The following is a 22525-nucleotide window of genomic DNA, read 5'->3' as shown; positions in this document are numbered from 1 at the left end:
ATAGCCACAGTGTTGCACAAGAGGTGTAGGGTTGCCTGATGATTGCCACAGAAACTGCTGTGACCTTTTTTTTTTTTTTTTCTTTTTGTGGTACGCGGGCCTCTCACTGTCGCGGCCTCTCCCGTTGCGGAGCACAGGCTCGGGACGCGCAGGCTCAGCGGCCATGGCTCACGGGCCCAGCCGCTCTGCAGCACGTGGGATCTTCCCGGACCGGGGCACGAACCCGCATCCCCTGCATCGGCAGGCGGACTCTCAACCACTGCACCACCAGGGAAGCCCTGTTGTGATCTTTATAGACTTCAGGAGTGCCACAGTCATGCTGTACTGTTAAAATAGTGGTTAGACTCATCCTATAAGAAGTCATTTGTTCCTTTAGAGACCGTCAGCAGGAGATTCAGCTACTGTTCTTTGTGTTTGTACTTTGTGTCATTGTCATCAATCATTATCAGGCAGCTGCAGCAGCTGTAATAGTTACGTGCAATTGATTAATGGGCTAGACACACTAATTGGTTAATAGAATATTTATTGATTGCTTTCTATGTGTCTAGCATGCTAAGTGCTACATAGAATAGCAGATTTTAATCGTTCTTATTATGAATGATCACTTGTAAGATGTATTACAAGTTATTTATTAATAGTAATAAAGTGCCAAAGTTTACAAATGCTTTATTTAAAAAAAAAAAGTAAATTGAGCATATTCAAGATCACATATATAATAACCTTCCTCTCATTCCCACTCACTAGGTTTTGGTTTTTTCCTTTTAACTTTTATTGAAATATAATACATTCACTGGATTTTTATTATGCTTTCTTTAGTGCAGGAGAAATTAGTGGAAATATTGCTGTTGTGGCTGGAAATAGTGTATAATCACAGGTACACCCAAATGGAGTAGGTCATATATTCAGAGTTTTATTCTTCTGTGTATCATGGAGGCCCTAAGGTGAACTGCTGCTACAGAGAAATTTTTAAGAAAGTGCTTTAAGAAATTTCAAATTGAAGAGCTGTAAAACAACTGACTTTATAATAGGAATTCAGAGAAGGAGTGCTATCTTTGTAGGTAGGAATAGTAGAAAGAGTCTCATGTAGGAAGTGGGACTTGGGAGGACAGATGTAGGGAAAAAGGAAAGTACTGGAAGTGGGGACAGGTGTGGGAAGAAAGGAAAATACTCCAGGTGGAATGAGCAGCATGAGTCAGTCATGGGGGCTTTGAGGAGAGGAACAGTCATGGTGGGAGTGGTAGGATCTAAGCTTAGGTAGTTGGGTCAGGTGATGAAGCCCCTTGAAAGCCAGGCAGAGGAATTTGGAATTGGGTGGTAGGGAAGCTTTGAGCTTCTTGAGCAGTAACTCGAATGACAAGATGAAGGTGGTTTTTCAGGAAGAGTCATAGCCAATACAGGATGAATAATAGGTGCTAGCGAAGGAGAGTAAGCTGTGTGTCAAACTGACCAGATTCATTTCCTGTCAGCAGGGATTTGCTTCAGGCTGATTTCTTAATAGGTAAAAAATGTTTGTGGCAAACTATTTTATTAGCCTCTGAAAAACTGCTATTGCATTATACTGACCGTGGAATTTCATTCTTATTTCTGCAATGGAGCAGAAATAGATAAGGAAGGCAGTTCTTGGCCCATATCCAGAGGTGTTCAGTATCTGAATGTATCAAAAGGTGTCACTTGTGAGGTGGTCTCGTGGTATGAACTCCTTAAAAAGGGCATAACTTTGTTGGCAGGCAAATAGTTTCATTTTAGAACTGTGAAGTGCCGCCACTCTGTCTCAGTGCTGCTCTGAACAGTCTGCTTGAAATCATCAAAACTTGGATTGAATCACCAGTTTGGACTATTTTTGAAACATATTGTAATGTCTAAGCCTATCAAATAAAAGAATGTTCCTAAAATACTTTGTGAAAGGCAAAAAATACTTTGTAATGGCAATCTACATGATTGCCATTAATCATATTTCCTAGGATATTGCCATGTTTAACCCTTAAACTTTATTAGTTAAGCACAGTTATGGTCTGTATTTGTACAATTTTACCTTGACTGATATTCATGTACAAAGAAGAAATTTGAAAAGGATTTAAACGTGCTTACACTTAATTTAGATTCCTTTTGACTTAAAGTAGTAGTGTCATATTTTTAGATCATAAGCTCTCATATTTAGCTTTTTTCTTTGCTTTTGATCTTGAACACTCAGAATAATTTGTGATGAAATTTGAATTTTTAAACACTGTTTTTGGTGAAAGTGGCCAGAATATCTTTTTAAAGTATTAATTCTTTGAGCATACCACTCAATGCACTGTGCTTCTCTGGGGCTAATGTGTGATTCTAATTTTTGTTTTTTAAACTTAGAGTTTTTAGTGATCCTTCCATTGCTACTTTAAGAGAAGATTTTTGTTACTTAACATAGATGGCCAAGTAACTATGAGATAATCATTCACGTCTCTCAGCTGACTTGTTCCACTTTTGACCTAGAGCAAGCACTCAAACTTTAAATAGTTCACCTTTGAACTTGCCACATTAAACATAGTTGAGTACTACTATTTTTCACAGACTTTCTCAAGCAAAAATGATTTAAGTTTTGAGTCTTCTCAGTAATGAACTCTGGGTATGTTATTAACTTGTGGAAAAGTTCTAAACAACTTGGCAGGGATTTAACCCTTATTTTAACCTTATTTGACCCTTATTTTACTTTGTTTACACTTCATGATTAAGAAGTAAGCAAATAATACTTTAAACATGTAATACTTTGGTTTCCATTGTCAACAGAGTGATCATAATTGAAGGGAACTCAAGAGGCCGAGGGAACTCACATTTATTGAGTATGTATTATTGGGAGAGGTACTTACTTTTTTTTTTTTTTTTTTTTTTGTGGTACGTGGGCCTCTCACTGTTGCGACCTCTCCCGTTGCCGAGCACAGGCTCCAAACGCGCAGGCTCAGCGGCCATGGCTCACGGGCCATGGCTAACGGGCCCAGCCGCTCCGCGGCATGTGGGATCTTCCCGGACCAGGGCACGAACCCGTGTCCCCTGCATCGGCAGGCAGACTCTCAACCACTGTGCCACCAGGGAAGCCCAGTACTTACATATATTTATTTTCTCATGTAATTCTGAGAACATCAACTTCAAGGTATTAATGCATTCATCTTACAGATAAGAAAACTGAGGTTTGACAACATTTAACTCACCCAAGTTTGTTCAGCATGTAAGTGGCAGAACATGTTTCCTGTTGGTGGTCTCGTGGCTTCCAAGTCCATGTTCTTTCCATAATCTGACTTCCAAGAAGTCAGGTGGTCCACCCCTCTCTTTCCAGGCACTACTAACTTTATATCACTCATAGAGGATAACAATTTACAGTTTTCTTGAGTATTTCCAAAGAAGGAATTTTATGGATGTAATTTGTGATGTACTGCAGTGTCTTACACCTCCTTAAGCTATAAAGAAGTTAAAGGCATAATATTTTAAAGTTAAAAAGAATCATAGAGATTATTTAATCCAACTACTTTATTTTATAGATGAATTGAGGCCATTGGCTGCCCCAACCCTACCCTGCAAATACAAACAGAAACACTCAAAGTAATTAGACACTAGTATTCCCTTAATGATTACCTTTACTATATAGTTCCAGTCTCAAATTAAGATGTTCTCAAGGTTTAATTTTTTTTTCTACCTCTATTTAAAATCTTTCTTGTTCTTTCCTTAATAGAAGTAAAGGGACCTTATAAAAATAAAAGTCTTATAAAAATAGCTCTATTTCTTGAGTACCTTTTATGAGCTGGGTACTTTATACTGTGTTTTTTAATGCACCTCATCTTGCAAATGAGGAAGCTGAGAGTCAGAGAAGCTCACAGTAAGTTGTTGAAAGTTACCTAGTACATAAACGGCAGAGGTAAGAGTCAAACCCTAAACTGTCTGACACCCAGGCTTGTACTCAATCCAGTATGCTAAGACTCTTTCTCACCCTTCCTTGTAAGAATCTCTTCTCATAATGTAATAGTTATTGTGAGGCTTAAATGAGTGAGATAATGTATGTGAAAGTACCTGAAAAAAAAAGATATTTGGTAAAAATTAGCTTTCTTCTTGAGCTTCTCAATCTTTTTTTCTCATTTTCTCAAAATAAACTCAGTTACTTTTTAAGCTTTTTCGTATAAAAATTTCCTCTCCTTTATTGTCTCCTGTAGTAAGACCTTGTAAAAAAAATCTGATTGCTTGTTTTTATTTTAATACTTTTTCTATATCTGTTGAGATAATCATGCTTTTTTTTTTTTTTTTTTTGGTACACGGGCCTCTCACTGTTGTGGCTTGTCCCGTTGCGGAGCACAGGCTCCGGAAGCACAGGCTCAGCGGCCATGGCTCACGGGCCTAGCTGCTCCGCAGCATCTGGGATCTTCCCAGACCGGGGCACGAACCCGTGTTCCCTGCATTGGTAGGCGGACTCGCAACCACTGTGCCACCAGGGAAGCCCTATCATGCAGTTTTTATCCTTTCCTCTATAAGATGGTCTCTGGTCTACTCCATAAGTATCAACTTTTCTGATGGTGAACTGTCTATGCATTTCTTTCTTTTTTTTTTTTTTGGCCACATTGCACAGCTTGCGGGATCTTATTTCCCAAACTAGGGATCAAACACCGGGCCCCAGCAGTCAAAGCGTCGAGTTACCCCATCTACACATTTCTAAGATAAACCCTATGTAGTAGTGATTTAGAAAAGAAAATACAATGCTAAATTCAACTTTAATATTTTAAAAAGATTTTGCTTCTTTGTTCATGAGGGGTCTCGATCTATAATTTTCTTATTCTGTTATCAAGGTTATTTTAGTTTCATAAAATAAGATTTCTAGTCTCTGAAACATTTTATATAAGAAAAGGATTGTCTGTTCTTGAAAGTTGGGCAAAACTTGCATCTAAAACTTTCTCTGGGTCTGTCTGGTGTCCTTTAGAGGAAGAAATTTGATTACTCTTTCAGATTCCTTTTATTATAAATTCATTTTGAGTCAACTTTGATAATCTGATACTTTTCTGAGAAATTATGCATTTCCTCTATTCTTTTTTGTTCAGTATTATCTATTTCTGCCTTTTTTTTTTTTCTTTTTATTTATTTTTTCGGTATGTGGGCCTCTCACTCTCGTGGCCTCTACCATTGCGGAGCACAGGCTCCGGACGCGCAGGCTCAGCGGCCATGGCTCACGGGCTTAGCCGCTCCGCGGCACGTGAGATCTTCCCGGACCGGGCACGAACCTGCGTCCCCTGCATCGGCAGGCGGACTCTCAACCACTGCGCCACCAGGGAAGCCCTGCCTTTGTTTTTCTTATCACTCTTATGGGAGATTTATGTTTTATTAATTTTTTCCCCAAAGATCTATTTCATTAAATTCTGTTCTTAGATTTATTTTGTTAAGTTTAGTATTTGAATATCTTATTTTCAATATTTCTATCTTTATGTTTAGTATTTCTTGTTTTTAAATAAATATAATATTTTGGGCTTCAATTTTGCTCTGATTACAAGTTTAGAAACAGCTGTATAGGTACTTTAATAGTTGTTCAGCCCTAAATATTTTGTAATTTTAGTGTGAGTTCCTCTTACCCATGTGCATTATTTAGTAGTACATTTAAAGATTCTTTTTACTACAGGCGTACTTCAGAGATGTTGTGTGTTCAGTTCCAGATTACCATAATATTTGCAATAAAACAAATCACATGAATTTTTTGGTTTTCCAGTGCATATAAAAGTTGTTTATACTACACTGTAGTCTGTTAAGTGTGCAATAGCGTATGTCTAAAAAAAATGTACATAATTTAAAAATATTTTATTGCTGGGCTTCCCTGGTGGTGCAGTGGTTGAGAGTCCACCTGCCGATGCAGGGGACGTGGGTTTGTGCCCCGGTCCGGGAAGATCCCACATGCCACGGAGCGGCTGGGCCCGTGAGCCGTGGCCGCTGAGCCTGTGCGTCTGGAGCCTGTGCTCTGCAACGGGAGAGGCCACAACAGTGAGAGGCCTGCGTACCGCAAAAGAGAAAAAATAAATAAATAAAAAATATATATATATAATTGCTAAAAAAATGCCAAAACAATTACAGTAATAACATCACAGATCACCATGACAAATATCATAACAATGAAAAATTTTGAAATATTGTGAGAATTACCAAAATGTGACGCAGAGACATGAAGTGAGCAAATGATGTTGGGAAAACGATGCCTGTAGTCTTGCTCAACACACGGGCCACAAACTTTCTAATTTGTAAAAAACACAGTATCTGCTAAGTGCAATGAAGTGAAGTGCAATAAAACAAGGTATGCTTATATCTTTTAATTATTATATTTCTAATTTAATGGCTTTGTGCCCAGAAGTCTTGGTTGGTATGTGATCATTCCTTCGAAATTATTCTGTGACATAATAAGTGGTCAGTGTTGGTAAGTGTACTGTGTGTGCTTAAAAAGAAAGTGTATTCTCTTCTGCTTGGGTGTAGGGTTCTCTTTTTATCAATTAGGTCAACATATAAGTATTATTGATCAGACTTTTATAGTCTTACTATAAATCATAAACTGTTTATGATTGAGGTCTGTTGAAATCTCTAATAATCGTAGATTTGTCAATTTTCCTCATAATTGTCAGTTTTAACTTTATATATTTCAAAGCAGTATTATAAGTGGTTACAAGCTTATGATTCTCTTGGATCCTAAATTCTGTTAATTATTTTGTTATTATCTTTTTTTAGGATGATTGCTGACGATGTTTAGCCTACTGTTGACTTTTATCTCCAGATTTTGTTCTTTTTTTTTTTTTTTAAACCACATCCTAGTTTTTGTCAGTTTTCTTCACAAGTAAAAATATTCTCTTGTTGTGTGTCTATTCCACTTCACTTTGTGTTTAGGTATTTTCACCTCTAGCTCATTCATTACATTCTGCTGTAGAACAGTGATTGCCAACTTTTTTCAGCATAAGGACCTTCAAATAATAATGGTGACACTCTTTATTATTAGTTGATTAAGAATGTATAAGAATAAAAGTCACAATGAATTTGTCATGTTTTAAAATAGATTTTTATTTTATTCATCACGACAGCATCAACATACATTTGAAAACTACTAGTATCTGTAAGATGCACTTGCTTATATGTTTATCTGTTTCTGCTGTAACCGCAGCTTGAGTTGGAGGAAGGACCAGAGGAGCTGATAGACCTGTAGGTAGCAGAGTTCTTGATTGAACCTTGCAGGATCAGAATCTCTTCTCCCTTCACAGATGCTAGATTTGAACAAGGGGTGAAAGAAGGTGGGGAAAAAGACTAGGACTAGTCATTCAGGCTTTAAAGGATTCAGAGGTTGTGACTCATACTCTGCCTTTCAAATAAGCTGCCAGCAAGACTTGAGGAGGATGTAGCTTGGGCAGCAGTGGCACTTCGAACCTTCCCATCCCCGACATGCTGCTTCCCTTTCAGTTATCTCTGGGCTCTGGCAGAATCCTGTTTTGTTTGAAGGGGAGTTAAAACTGGCTACATACCCTTCTAATCTCATCTGAAATAAAAGAGTTTAGTGAGCCTTTGATGTTTATGTGTGTTTTAGCTTTGTTATCTCAATGTACATGTTCTAGCAAAAAGAGTGTGGTGTTGCTGTTAAAGGGTTTTGAATGTTTTCAGTATGACTCATTGTGGTTTTTAATTTTGGGTGTACACATGCAGTGTCCGGTACTGTCACTGAATTAGGTCAGGGAAAGGAATAATTTGTGGATGAGGCCTGTAGGATCTTTAAATCTAGGAGCACAGGGTTGGAACAGCATGTTTTAGTGTTACCACGCAGTATACACAGGGGTGAGTTGGTGCTGGGCACTTGCTACTTGAACTAGATTAAAGTTTGTCATTGTACTCAGTGTTCCTAACTCCCTCCTAAAAACTGTAACTGCTTGTAGCCTTCACTCAGGTTTCTGAATGACTAATGGCCAAGACTCCTTGACCTTTCTCAAAATGGCAGTGCCAGGAGCAAAGTGTATTGGCTGGTACTGGGAAGCCACGGAATGACTGCTTTTTGCTATTTTAAAGTAAAATTAGTGCCAAATGGCTAGTATATAAAAGAATACTTTATTTTCACACATCTCCCTGGGTCTTTTGAAATCTTTACATATATTATTATGTTTTCAAATCATATGTATATGCACAAAAAGATGCGAGGATGGAATGAGTTGATTATAGAGGCCATACTTCCTATTTGAGGGATACTAGAAAGACTGCATTATCAGTTGTTAATACCTGGAATTTCATTAAAGCTCATTCTTCAGGTTAACAGTTTAAATGCTTGAATACATAGCGTAGGGAGAATCTTTGAGTCATCAGCAGTCATTTCTACTGATCTGCGGTTAGGTTCTAAATGTGGGAAAGCAGAGTGTTTGAGGGTCTGCCCCTTACCCCCAACCCCTGGCCTCTTACCCAGGCCTTATATTTATGAAGGGCCTGGACTTCAGTATTTTCTTCAAATGATATATGTAGTCATAGAGGAAGAGAGTGATTCTTAAAAGAAGATGTTTATCATGCAATTAAAATTATTCAGTGTAAAGACTTAAATATACCACCATGTTTATGACCCTGTTTTGGCATTTCTTCATTTTAAAATATGATGGGCTTCAAACTTGGAAGTAATCTGGGCCTTTCTTGATCTTTCAGAGACCCTGCCCAGTTAGGAAGGGAAGGAGGGTCTCAACATGGGTTAAGAAGACAGCAGGGATAGCCCGGCCAGTCGATTTTGCCTGCCAGATAATTATGCCAGGGCCAGCCTGGTTGGAAATGGACATGCTGGGTGCCATGGCCACAGTGGCGGAAAGCCTCACTCACCAGCTGACTGTGTTCTTTCTTCCTCCCACCTGTTTCCTTCCTATCTACCAAGTGTTGTCTGTGCTTTTTGTAATTGGATATGCTTGTGGTCTGACCAGCTCTCTTGAAAGGACAGGTCCCAAGATGTAAACACCTGCTTCCTTGGATGTGCTCCAGGGTAATCTGACTTCCATGATGTCAGATTTTCAGGTGTTCTGCTCCATAGCACTGTAGTCTTTGGTAAGCAGAATGCATTTTTTGTGATAGTGTTTATAACCTAAACGGCTGTACTGTCTAAGGTCAGGTTTTATTAAAGCAGTGAATTTGGTATGGGGTAGTTTCCACCCACCCCCTCCAACATGTTTTTTGGGGGTGGGGTGAAAGTTTAACTTGTTGAATGTTTTAGAGAGCTTTTTGATTTAAAGTTATGCAGCAGTATATGTCTAAATAGGCCCATCAGACTCTCTCCTTTAATGAGGCATACCTTGTTTCATTGCACTTAACTTTATTGTGCTTTGAAGATACTGCATTTTTCACAAATTGAAGGTTTGTAGGAACCCTACACTGTCAGATGATGGTTAGCCTTTTTTAGCAATAAAGCATTTTAAAATTAAGGTATATACATTGTTTTTCTTAGGCATAATGCTATTGCATGCTTAATAGACTACAGTGGAGTGTAAACATAACTTTTATATATTTACAGTAGAGTGTAAACATAACTTTTATAAGCATAACATTTATAGACTACAGTGGAGTGTAGACATAACTTTTATATGTGTTTATGTGCACACAAAACATTTGTGTGTCTCACTTTATTGTGATATTTGCTTTATTTCTGTGGGCTGGAACCAAACCCTCAATATCTCCAAGATCGGCCTGTATTATTTTGTCCAAAGCTGTCTCTCTCCCTTCTTCATCTAAGTTAGTGAGCTGGGATATGATAACTGATTTTGACAGAAGCCGACTGAGATTGTTTGGCTTCAGGGTGAGGAAGTTACCTGTCCTTTGTGATAGTGAACTGCCCTCCCTAGTCAAACCAGGTCTATTGAAAATGCATGTTATTGTTCACAGAAAGAACTCTCGACTGTGTGCGTGCATGCGTGTGTATGTGTGTGTGTGTGTGTGTGTATGTGTGAGAGAGAGAGAGAGAGAGAGAGAGAGAGGTGAGGGGAGCGGAGAGAATGTTATTCCATTGGAAAAACAACTCAGAGATGCTGTGAGGAGAGTCATCATTATAAGTAGTGCTGAACTTCTGAGGACAGAAGCAGTGTTGTCTTCACCTTCTCTGTCACAACTGTCCTAATCTCTTAGGTAAAAATGACTACTTCCACTTTTGTGTCCCCTCAGCATGTGCTGGACATACTTTTATTTTTTTAGTTTTTATTTTTTTTTATTTTTGCGGTACGCGGGCCTCTCCCTGTTGTGGTCTCTCCCGTTGCGGAGCACAGGCTCCGGTCACGCAGGCTCAGCGGCCACGGCTCACGGGCCCAGCCGCTCCGCGGCATATGGGATCTTCCCAGACCAGGGCACGAACCCGTGTCCCCTGCATCGGCAGGCGGACTCCCAACCACTGCGCCACCAGGGAAGCCCTGGACATACTTTTAAATACGAATTTGTATTTGTTTATATGTATGTCTTGTCCTACCAAGGTGGTAACCCCTTAAAAGTAGGGACTTAAAAAAAGTCTAGGGAGTTTCCTGGTGGTCCAGTGGTTAGGACTCAGCACTTTCACTGCTGTGGGCCTGGGTTCAATCCCTGATCGGGGAACTAAGATCCTGCAAGCCATGCAGTGTGCACCCCCCACCCCCCCTGCAAATCTAGTTCTAGGATTTGTGTAGCATGTAGTAGGTCCTCAGTATGTTAAATGAACAAATAAACGAAAGAATTAAACTAAAGGAATTTAAGATTCTCACATCTGGATGCAGTCTAGAAGAACCTTTAAAAATGTCTTGTGGCAGTGAATCTTTATAATCTCTAGATCTGTTTTCCTTTTATTTTTCTTAAATAAAAAATTCAGCATAAGTTAAAGCGTCTTGATTAGTGATAATTGAAATCACATGGAACTGAGTAGTTTGGAACCTTTCCATCTCTTAAATTGTATGGGCTTATATCATGTAGTAATTCTGTGAAGAATGGATTAGGGGGTTATGAGTGGGTCCTGTGAGGCTGTCATTGGTCCATTGATTTAAAGCATAAGAGCTTCCTACTAATTTAGGTTGAAGACTCAGAGGCAGAGAGAAGCCTTAAAATGTGCTAGTTGATTGGTTTAAAGTAGCTAAATCAATATTATTAGTATATAGTCAAGATTTATAATTATTTAGGAAATGGACCTTATCCCTACTGTCATTCTCTAAAATGCTTTTTAAAAATTCAGATTTGTATTAAAAAGTAGAAGATCACTTTAAGAAGCCAGGCAGCTTGAATGTTTAAATAAAATCTCATTTTCCACAGACAAGACAGACTCTTTCCTGTTTCTGCCTACTGGTTAGTCATAGCGGGATTTGTTTGGCTTTATGAATGCCATTAAATTTTAATGTACAGATCAGATGTCTCATTGTAGGTAAAAGGAAAGAGTGTAGTGTCTGTTTTGGCCGTATCATTTTACCACACAAGGGAACCATTAGTGGAGAATCAAATTGATTCCTGTAAAGCTTTTCCATTTTGTCTTTTTTTTTTTTTACTTGTTTCCTTTCTCCATGATGGTTATTCCTTTCATTTATTTTTTGATTTTTCCAAATTTGAAACACTTGTGCAGTAACTGTATCCTTTCAAATAGGTGTAGTGTGATAGTTGCATTCTGTTGTGCTTATGTTTGTTTGCTATAATTTCATCAATGTTCATGTTACCTGGAAATAAAATTAAGTTTGTGACCTTTTAAAGTTAATGATTTCTATGGCCAGATGGTTTCTTGATCTCCTGTACTTGGTGAAAATCCATTCATTCATTCAGTAAATGTTTATTGAGCATTTATTATGTGTCACGGATTCTACTCTGTGAATATAGGATATACAGGGTCCTTGACCTTGTTGAACTTACACTCTTGTGGGAGATAGCGAAAACAAAACTGGGAGGGTTTATGTCTCATGGGAGCACATAAGAAAGGTACTTATAGATTTAGGATGGTTTCATGAAGGAAAAGTCATTTAAAAATGGCACCTAAAAGAATAAGTAGGGGTTAGTCAAGCAAAAGAGGAGAGAGAGAGAGAGAGAGAGGTTTCAGCTAGAGGGAATGGCTGTAAAAAAATACCTTGAAGCAGGAGGCCAGTGCTCTTCAAACTAGTGGTCTTCAATAAGTGGCTGACATCCCTAAAAGACTTTCGAAACACTTGAATATTTTTGAATACCTTGAATATTTTAAAGTTTTCATTTAAATATTTTTAAATCATAGTTTAGTTGCAAAGCATGTGTTTTCTGCTCTGTTGTGTGTTATATACACATCTTAAATATGTTTCCCTGTAAATTTATCTCATTTAATTTGTGGAAAACATCTGCCACAGTCATTGGCAAAACCAGTTCTCATTGTCTAACTAGTGAGCTGAATCAGATTTACTTTTTTTTAACTTTGTGTTTTAAAAAAGTTCTTGCTTTAGTCAGTCGATTATCTTTTAAAGATTTAAATAATAAGAAAAAATGTGTTTCTATATTGATGCACATATTTACCATTTTGTGCTCTTCATTTGTTTCTGTAAATCCAAACTTCTATCTGGTATAATTTTCTTTCTTCCTGAAGGACTTCCTTCAACCTTTCTTATAGTTCAGATCTGCTGGGTGATGAATTCTTTTAACCTTTACATAGCTGAAAAAGTCTTTATTTTGCTCTAGTTTTTGAAATATTTTCTTTGGGTCTACTCAAAGTTCTTCAGTACTTTGCTCTGCTGTTCTCTGGGTTGCATTGTTTCCAGTGAGAAGTCTGTTGTTACTCTTACCTTTCTTCCTCTGTAATATAAAGTGTCTCATTTTTCTCTGGCTGCTTTTAATATTTTCTCTTCATTATTGGTTTTAAGCAACTTCATTATGGTGTACCTTGTTGTAGTTCCCTTGATATTTTTTGTGCTTGGGTTTTATTGAGCTTTTCGGACTTGGGGCTTTATAGTTTTCATTACGTTTATAAAAATTGTGGCCATTATTTCTTCAAATATTTTTTTCTGTCCTTTGGGGACTTCAATTGCACACATATTAGGCTGCTTGGAGCTGTGCCACAGCTCACTGATGCTCTGTTCATTTTCTTTTAAGTTTTGTTTTCTCCCATTTTAGATAATTTTCATTGCTAGCACTTCAGTTTCAGTAATCTTCTTCATGCAATATCTTATCTGCTAGTAATCTATCCAGTGTGTTTTTGTATCTCTAGTTGTTCTATTTCAGTATTTTTTATATCTTTCATTTATCTATTCAGTCTTTCCTTTAGCTTTTGAACATATAGAATACAGTTATAGTAACTATTTTAATGTTCTTGTCTACTAATTCTGTCCTCTGTGTCATTTCTGGGTTGGTTTTGAATGATTGTTTTTTCCTCTTTGTTATGGGTGGTATTTTCATGTCTTTTTGTATGCCTGGTAAATTTCAATTGGATGCCAATGTCATATTACTGTTGTAACAAACACAATACAAATGTTTTATCTTACAATTCTGGAGGTCTGAAGCCCAGAATGAGTTAGCAGAGTTGTGTTCCTTGAATAGATCCATTTCTTTGCCTTTTCCAGCCACTAGAAGCTGTCCAAATTCCTTGGCTTATAGCCCGCATCACTCCAACCTCTGCTTCTGTTACATCTCTTTCTGGTTCTGTTGTCAAGTTATAGTGAGGTAATACCTTCAATGTGCTGATAAAACAATTGTCAACCAGAATTCTGTACTATTGAAGTAGTCTTTGAAGGATGAGGACAAAGTAGGCATTTTCGAACAAACCAAAATGGATACATTTTGTCACCAGCAGACTCTTACTAGAGGAAATGCTAAAGAATGTCCTTCAGACAATAGTCAGATGATTCCAGATATAAGGCCTGAGTTACAAGAGGGAATGATTAGCCAACATATTGGACAGTTTATTGGTAAATATAAACAAGCTTTGACTTATACAATAATGTAATGCCTAACAAGATTTAAAAGTTTAAAATAAAAGATGCAGCATTTTGTACCTGAAAACAATAACAGAAATATGAAACAAAACTTGAAAACAATAGCATAAAGGTCAGGAAAGGGATGATTGGGAATTAAGTATGTTAAGATCATTCTGTTGTTTGGGGAGGAAGTAAAATTATTGACTTATTTTATTTATTTTTAAAATTAATTAATTTATTTTTAAAATTAATTGATTTATTTTTGGCTGTGTTGGGTCTTCGTTGCTGTGCATGGGCTTTCTCTAGTTGCAGTGAGAAGACGCTACTCTTCGTTGAGGTGTGTGGGCTTCTCATTGTGGTGGCTTCTCTTGTTGTGGAGCATAGACTCTAGGTGCGTGGGATTCAGTAGTTGTGGCACGCCAATTCTAGAGCGTAGGCTCAGTAGTCATGGTGCATGGGCTTAGTTGCTCCATGGCATGTGGGATCTTCCCGGACCAGGGCTCAAACCCGTGTCCCCTGCATTGGCAGGCGGATTCTTATCCCCTGTGCCACCAGCGAAGTCCTTATTGACTCATTTTAGATTGTTACCATGCCAAGTATGCATGCTAAACTATTTAATGAACCACAAAAGTGATAAAAATAAAGTATATGACCTATAAATTAGTAAAGGGAATAAGAAAAATATAGAAAAAGACTCTCAATCTGCCCCCCCAAATATATCAATAATAATAAATTTAAATGAGCTAAGTTATTAAGTTAAAAGTTGCTAACCTGGATTAAAACTGTGTACTTATATGTATATAAGTAGTTATAAAGACACATCTAAAATATAAGGATACTGAGAGTTAGAAAGTTATATACCAGTCAAAATAGTCAAAGAAAGATGGTTTACAATATTAATATCAGCAACCAACATTATTGGAGATATAGAGAGGTGTCACATAATGATAAATAGGTTCAGATTACAAGAAAGATATAATAATTGTAAATTTATATGTACCTAATAAGTTAGCCTCAATATATATAAAACAAAAACAGAGCTGCAAGGGGATATGGACAAATCTGTTGTTATGGTGCGAGATTTTATCACTCAGTAATTGATAGATAAAACAGACCAAAAAAATCAGCAAAGATATAGAAGATTTGAACAGCACAATTAACAAGCTTGAGCTGATGGAATATGTGAAATATTTCATCTAAAAATTAGAGCAAACTCATTCTTTTCAAGCACACAGAAAATTATACCCTTTAAAATTACTAATTGTATATTATATACTCAAACTATATTGAAATCAGTTTTGGTCTATCATATTGGTAAAGATACATAAGTCTGATGATACATTGAGTTGTTGAATCTGTGAGGAAACAGGTACTGTCATCCACTGTGGTGGGAGTGTAAATTGATAACTTCTGTGGATGGCAATATGGCAATGTTTGTCAAAATTATTAATGTCCATACCTATGACTCAGCAGTTCCATTTCTAGATAGTATCCTACAGACATATACATTTAAAAATGATATTTATTGGGAATTCCCTGGTAGTCCAGTGGTTAGGACTTGGGGCCTTCACTGACGGGGCCCGGGTTCAATCCCTGGTCGGGAAACTAAGATCCTACAAGCTATGCAGCATGGCCAAAAAAAAAAGATGTTTACTCAAGGTGGTTCATTGCAGCAGGCTAATAAATTAGGGACTAGTTATGTAGATGTATAAAACAATGAGGAGGCTCTTTGGGTACTTCTATTAGAATATCTCCAAGTTAAATTAAGTGAAAAAATCAGAATGCAGAGAGTATGCATGGTATGATCCTATTCATGTAAAAAAGGTGGAAGCCTATGTTTTTGTTTCTTTGTGCATCAAGTGTCTTTATTTTGAAGAATACAGAGGAAACATATAACATTGGCTGCAAGTAGATGGAATTTGAATGCCTAGGAGATAGTGGAGGGAAGAAAAATTTTCACTGTATGCCTTAGGGTTTTATATATGTATATATGCTTTTGTCATATGTATGGTTTTATATATATATATATATATATATATATATAATGTAATTTCAAATTAAAATTTAATTTTAATTTAAAAATTTAAAAGGAACAGAAGATAACCAGTCATCTAAGACTGATCAAAAGCCACGCCAGTGAGGTCTTGCTCTTTGCTGATATTTATTATGTGCTGCCTTATGGCTCTGAAGTTTGTGAATTACTGAAGTATGCTTCTTGAGAGTTAAAATAGTGCTTTTTGCATCGTTATATACATACCTATAGTGTCCATAGCCCACTGCTTTTTATGTAGTTGAAATTGATATGTTGGTTTAATTCTATTTAAAGACTGTGTTATACTTGTTGAGTTTTTATATTATTTCATTTGATATAACTCGCTGTGAAGTGGGCTTTTATTTACATGGGACATTTTCTGTGTTTTCAAATAAGAATGTATAATTTTGGCTAAATATTTTAACTTAATTTGTTGCATGTAAGTTACTCAGTGATAACATAATGGATTTACTGAATATGAGGAAATGATCTGTTAGGTCCTTTTCAGCTCTGTATAGAAGAATAATTGAATGAATGAATATATTTTAGTAGTACAAGAGGGTCAAGGAGAATACTTGCTTTATGCATTTCGGGTTCCTTTTTTAAATGACCCGCCGTGCCCACCCCCCACCAAAAAAAGACACCTTTGGCTGATCAGGTCATCTGTGTTATTAAACTATATTATATTAAACTATTACTAACTGATTCAGTTATTAATGCCAGTGACATTTTAATTAACAGCATAGTTTTATAGGGTTGTTTTCAAACTGTCCAGTTTGTCAAACAAATCCATTTGGCTAGATGAAAGAAAAATTTATACATTACCTCATATTTTTGCTTTGTGTTTCCTCCTATTTCTTTGGTTTGTCTGGTTATTAAATTTCACTTAACACAGTGCTTTGGTATTTTATTTCCGATGTTGAACCTGAAACTGTTGTCAGGGATATCAGTTCTTTGTGTAAGTGTCTTTTAATGGCAGTGTATGTAGGGTGAACAGGAAGGAAACAAAGGAGTTACAGAGATATAGCAACCTAAAGTAAAAGGTCCAAAACCTTTTCTCATTATTTTTTGTTGCCAGGAAATAATGAAGAACAAGGGCTTAGTGCAGTGAATGAAAGAATGTGCTGCCCTTAATTGTAAATTTTAAAAGCTGGAAACAGGTTCTCTTATAAATTGGTCTTGGCTATTTTCCATATAGGAAAAAAATGTGAATTTATGTCCATTTACATTCTTTGCATTTGCATGTGATATTCTTCTGCTTGGTTCTGCCAGTGAGTTAACTCCATGTTCCTCCCCACAGGGTGGAGAATGCTTGCACCAAGCTTGTCCAGGCAGCCCAGATGCTTCAGTCCGACCCTTACTCAGTACCTGCTCGAGATTATCTAATTGATGGATCAAGGGGCATCCTCTCCGGCACATCAGACCTGCTCCTCACCTTCGACGAGGCTGAGGTAGACAACCTGAGGCCCATGCAGACTTCTTCCAGACAAAAAGCCCAGCCTTAAAAGATAATAATGGAGGATTGAGGATTGTTTAGGATGACAAAATGTTGACTAGCTACACATCTGAATTATTGTGTTTTCTACTTATTGTTTACTCAATTGACTGAATACTATGAAATATATTTTCAGGTTCGTAAAATTATTAGAGTTTGCAAAGGAATTTTGGAATATCTTACAGTGGCAGAGGTGGTGGAAACTATGGAAGATTTGGTCACTTACACAAAGAATCTTGGACCAGGTTAGTCATATCCTACTTTTATAACAGAATTTTTTATGGATTGTTTATGTTTGATCAAGAGGAAAGGGGTACTCCTCCCTACCTTTTTTGTGGAAGATAGGTAATGATGCATTGAACTTTTAGTTGTCTCTGCTCTGTTGATGGAGCTGACTCTGTGCTTCTACTGAAGAGATATCATTGTCTCTGAAAGCTGAATCTGCTTTCTACAGATCCTGGCCCTGTCTAATGAACTAAACTAGACATTGCAAATGTTGCTGGAGAATGTAGGAAATACTTTTCTATTACTGCAGTGCTTAAGGCCGCCCTGAATCCTGACTTCTTCATTCCACATTATACAGCATTCCTTCACTGTCTACCAGCTGGCCTGTAGCTCTCTGTGACCGCTTAACTTGCTAATTAGCCTGCCTACTATTATGGATTCATGCCCTTGCCCAAGGCTGCATAATATAATCAGACCTAGAAGGAAAGAAGAACTTCTGTGGCTAAATCTCTGATTGTGTAGTCATCTGAGAATTCAATATTCAAAATACATGAACAGATACCAGCTTTTGGTGTTATAGACATATAACATGAACTTGAGGCTCCTTAAAGTATGAATGAGACCAATGACAAGACATATCAGATGTTTAATTTGTTAGTATTAAGAATCACATATTATCTTATAAAATTCTTTTGTCTTACATAAAATGTATTTTCTTGAGGTTTCAGTGCAGTCATCCTGTAAACTTATGGCAGTTAAGAATTTCTCTGAGCTGTCATTGAAAATCGCTGGGAAATGGCTTTAGAGCAGTACCCTTTAAACTTTCTCCTAGCACTGTGAAGAAATTTTATTTATTCAAATGAAATCTTATGCAGATGAATTGGGAGATTGGGATTGACATATATATACTACTATGTATAAAATAGATAACTAATGAGAACCTACTGTATAGCACAGGGAACTTGGTGCTCTCTGGTGACCTAAATGGGAAGAAAATCCAAAAAAGAGGGGATATATGTATGTGTATGGCTGATTCACTTCACTGTACAGCAGAAACTGACACAGCAGTGTAAAGCAACTATACTCCAATTAAAAAATAAAATAAAATAGACAAGCAACAAGGATATATTGTATAGCAGGGAATTATAGCCATTACCTTGTAATAACTTTTAGTGGAGTATAATCTGTAAAATACTGAATCACTATGCTGTATACCTAAAACTAATATTGTAAATCAGCTATACATCAATTAAAAAAAATCTAATGAAATAATGAAAAAAAAAATCTTTGCAGAATCCCAGCATATAAAAGAAATGGAGCTACTCTGGATGAAGCAAAGGCAGCCCCACCCTTTCCATCTCCCTTTGGGTGCCCCTTGACGATCTGTGAACCTGCTTAAGAAATTCTAAGAGCAGTTTGAAAACCAAAGTGTTAGAGAATCGCATAGTACCCTTGAATAATAACCAAAATAAACAAAAAGTGCTAGCATGCTAACTCCAAAACACCAGATGCTTTCAAATCTGTCATCACCATAATAATAATAATAATTATTATTATTATTTTTAAAATTTATTGTATTTATTTTTGGCTGCATTGCTGTGCATGGGCTTTCTCTAGTTGCGGCGGGCGGGCTTCTCACTGCAGTGGTTTCTCTTGTTGCGGAGCACAGGCTCTAGGTGCGTGGGCTTCAGTAGTTGTGGCACACAAGCTCCAGAGCACAGGCTCAGTAGTTGTGGCACATGGGCTTAGTTGCTCCGTGGCATGTGGGATCATCCCAGACCAGGGATCGAGCCTGTGTCCCCTGCATTGGCAGGCAGATTCTTAACCACTGTGCCACCAGGGAAGCCCCCATAATTATTTTTATTTGTTTCTAATTATAAAAGTGATACATCCTTATTTTGGATAAGTTGGAAAGTACAGAAAAATTTAAAGATGGAAACAAAACACATTATTGTAATTCTTAAGATTTTTTTCAGCTGCTAGTTTCTTAGCCCAGGCACACCTTTCTTCACTTTTTTGCGCTTCACACATACTATGTTCTTACAAATTGAAGGTTTGTGGCAGCCGTGTCTCAAGCAAGTCTATTGGTGCCATTTTTCCAACAGCATTTGTTCACTTCATGTTTCTGTGTCACATTTTGGTAATTCTCACAATATTTCAAAAAATTTTCATTATTATTATATTATGGTGATCTGTGATCACTGATCTTTGATGTTACTACTGAAAAGATTATGATTCAGTGAAGGCTTAGGTGATAGTTGGCATTTTTTAGCAATAAAGTATTTTTAAATTAAGGTATGTATATTGTGTTTTTACACAGTGCTATTGCGCACTTTATAGACTACGGTATAGTCTATAACTTTTATATGCACTGGGAAACCAAAACATGCCTGTGACTCATTTTATTATGATATTCACTTTATTGCAGTGGTCTGGAACTGAATCCGCAGTATCTTTGAGGTGTGCCTGTACTAGGCTCACATGAGATTCTTATACACATAGGCTCAGCGGCCAGGTACATGGCATGAAAGCTGGTATGGTAGCCAGGCAAAGTATTTTTCCCCCCACTTGTGAATTTTTTTTTCAAATATATATTTACTAATTGCAACATTTAAAAAATATTTGTGAATGTATTTATGTCAAATGTGTGAAAATTATGTCACATTTAGGATTTATATTTAATAAATTGCTTTTAATGAGAAGAATAAAGTTGCATTAATTTTTAAACTGTCCTGAAAAATTCTATGTCATAAATACTAGAATTCAGTGATAGTATCTGTTGTTTAAATAAGTGGACAGTCAGTTTGGACTTTCACAGTAATTCATAATGGATTTAGGCTCAGAAAGCCAGACTCTGGATTGTTTCACTGCTCACTCTGCACAATTTATTCTCCGTGGCCCAGGAATGACTAAGATGGCCAAGATGATTGATGAGAGACAGCAGGAACTGACTCACCAGGAGCACCGAGTGATGTTGGTGAACTCAATGAACACCGTGAAAGAGTTGCTGCCAGTTCTCATTTCAGGTATTTTCTGTCTATACTTTATCTTACAGAAAAAAAAAACATGTTAACATGTTCTAAACTCTGGTGTTTATTTTCTTTTGCTGTTTAGTTGCATGTCTTTCAGCCTGAGTAAAAATGCAGCTGATTAGCTAAGAACCAGTATTTATCTTCTCTAATGCTCTCCTTCTCTTGCTCTTTGTTTGAAACTGCTCTCCTGTTGCCTCATACTGTTCTCTTGAAGTTCTAACAGGCCCTTTTCTCCTCTAGAAACTCTAGTTTTGGATGTATGGATTTTGGCACCTTTATTTGTACTCAGAAAAAACAGTTAGGAGCTGGAATGGATATTATAGAGCATTGTAGAGTAAGGAAGTGAACCCACAGCCCTTTCCTAGAAGATATTTAACTCTTCTCTACGTTGAAGAGCAGGTGGTGTACACCAACTAGAACCATGTTCCCATTGGGCAGAGCCCAGAATTTCAAACATGGTGGCTGCTCTCTCAACTAGCAAAAGGGAGGTGCACTTATTGAGTGTCTAGTATGTACCAGACATCTCATGGTTTATGTAAATTATCTTAGTCAAGTTGTGGGTTAGTTGGTTTAAGTCTCAGAGGGCAGCTTTATTTTCAGAATTTTATAAGGCATGTCACTGTAATCGCCAGCTACTGCCTTCCTGCTTTGTAATTTCAAGTAGTAGCTAAAATAGGAGATGTGAGTGTAAGAGTTCAGAAGGCCCTTACATGAACTAGAAAACAAAAATTTGTAAATAGCGCCTTATAATCTTCTCAAAAATATGTTTTTGAGACCAACTGTTCCATATGGCAGAAAGGTTGTTGGGAATGTAATCTGGGTAACTCAATAAAGTGTTGCTTAATCTTTGTTTTCATAATTTTAGTTAGTTTATAAGAAGATATTCTCTTCTCTAATGTTTCGTTATTATTTTCTTCTTCACTTTTAGGGGTTAGATAGTTAAGAGAAATCATGGCATAAGACAAACTCAACACTTTGGGATCTTCCACTAGGATTGGGTCAAGCAGCATACTTTGGATACAGTTTTACTGACTGTTTTTATCTCGTCCCATTAGGTTTGTGTTTGATGGGCCCAGTGTTAGGGCTGGATGATAATTGATTTAGAAGGATAGTGGATATTTTGTGACTGTGGATCTTCAGTATATGCATGTTAAATTAGTTTTCTGATCATGATGTGGTGATGTTTTGTACCTTGAGCTTTCTTAACAGTGAAGGTTGCTGATACTGGAACTTTAATGGCAGACTTGGCAGTGTTTGTTTTCATATTCTTTTTAAGACCTCAGAAGCCCAAAACATGTTCACAGTGTGGAACATCTTGTGTGAATATTGTAATACAGCAAGACTAAATTCCAGGCTTAGTTTCTGATCTTTTGTTTATTTTTACAGCTATGAAGATTTTTGTAACAACTAAAAACTCAAAAAACCAAGGAATTGAAGAAGCTTTGAAAAATCGTAATTTTACTGTAGAAAAGATGAGCGCTGAAATTAATGAGATCATTCGTGTATTACAACTCACTTCTTGGGACGAAGATGCCTGGGCCAGCAAGGTAAGTGTTATTGGGGGAGAAATAAGCAAAATCCCCAATTTTCCCTTCCTGGGGATGTGATTGTCTCACATTTTTTCTTGTAATTGTGTGTAACATAAGACTACTTAGATATTATGAAAGAATTTTCTTCTTTACTTTTGTAAAATAAAGGGTTATGTGTTACTTCCTGCTTTTACACTTTTCCTTTGCTCTGAGGTAGAACAAACAAATAGGTATTCGGGGTGAATGTTGGTTGAAAGCTGAGATGTGTAGCTTTTCCTTCAAGCTGGCTTCTCATGGATTGGGCTGGTGGAGGAATTCTGGTGTGGTGTATACTCCCCTGGGTGGGAGCCCTGCCTTTCATGTGG

General features: G+C 37.1%; 1 protein-coding gene across 7 annotated transcripts in view; it reads left to right on the top strand.

Annotated features, from left to right (window-relative positions):
- Positions 1-22525, top strand: part of VCL (vinculin) — a 111701-nt gene that overhangs the window by 38438 nt on the left and 50738 nt on the right. For all 7 annotated transcript variants that reach the window (XR_010838928.1, XR_010838927.1, XM_059053144.2 and 4 more), the window contains exons 3-6: positions 17180-17330; positions 17511-17619; positions 20503-20625; positions 22018-22178. Coding sequence is in view for 5 of the 7 variants with exons in the window: in XM_059053144.2 (XP_058909127.1) it covers positions 17180-17330; positions 17511-17619; positions 20503-20625; positions 22018-22178 (544 nt within the window). In the remaining 2 variants the exon portion in view is untranslated. The remainder of the gene's footprint in view (positions 1-17179; positions 17331-17510; positions 17620-20502; positions 20626-22017; positions 22179-22525) is intronic.

Source organism: Kogia breviceps, chromosome 2 (genome assembly GCF_026419965.1).
Source record: "Kogia breviceps isolate mKogBre1 chromosome 2, mKogBre1 haplotype 1, whole genome shotgun sequence".
Taxonomy (NCBI): Eukaryota; Metazoa; Chordata; class Mammalia; order Artiodactyla; family Physeteridae; genus Kogia; species Kogia breviceps.
The sequence above is the reverse complement of the archived record's forward strand: the minus strand, read 5'-3'. Positions and strand labels throughout refer to the sequence as shown.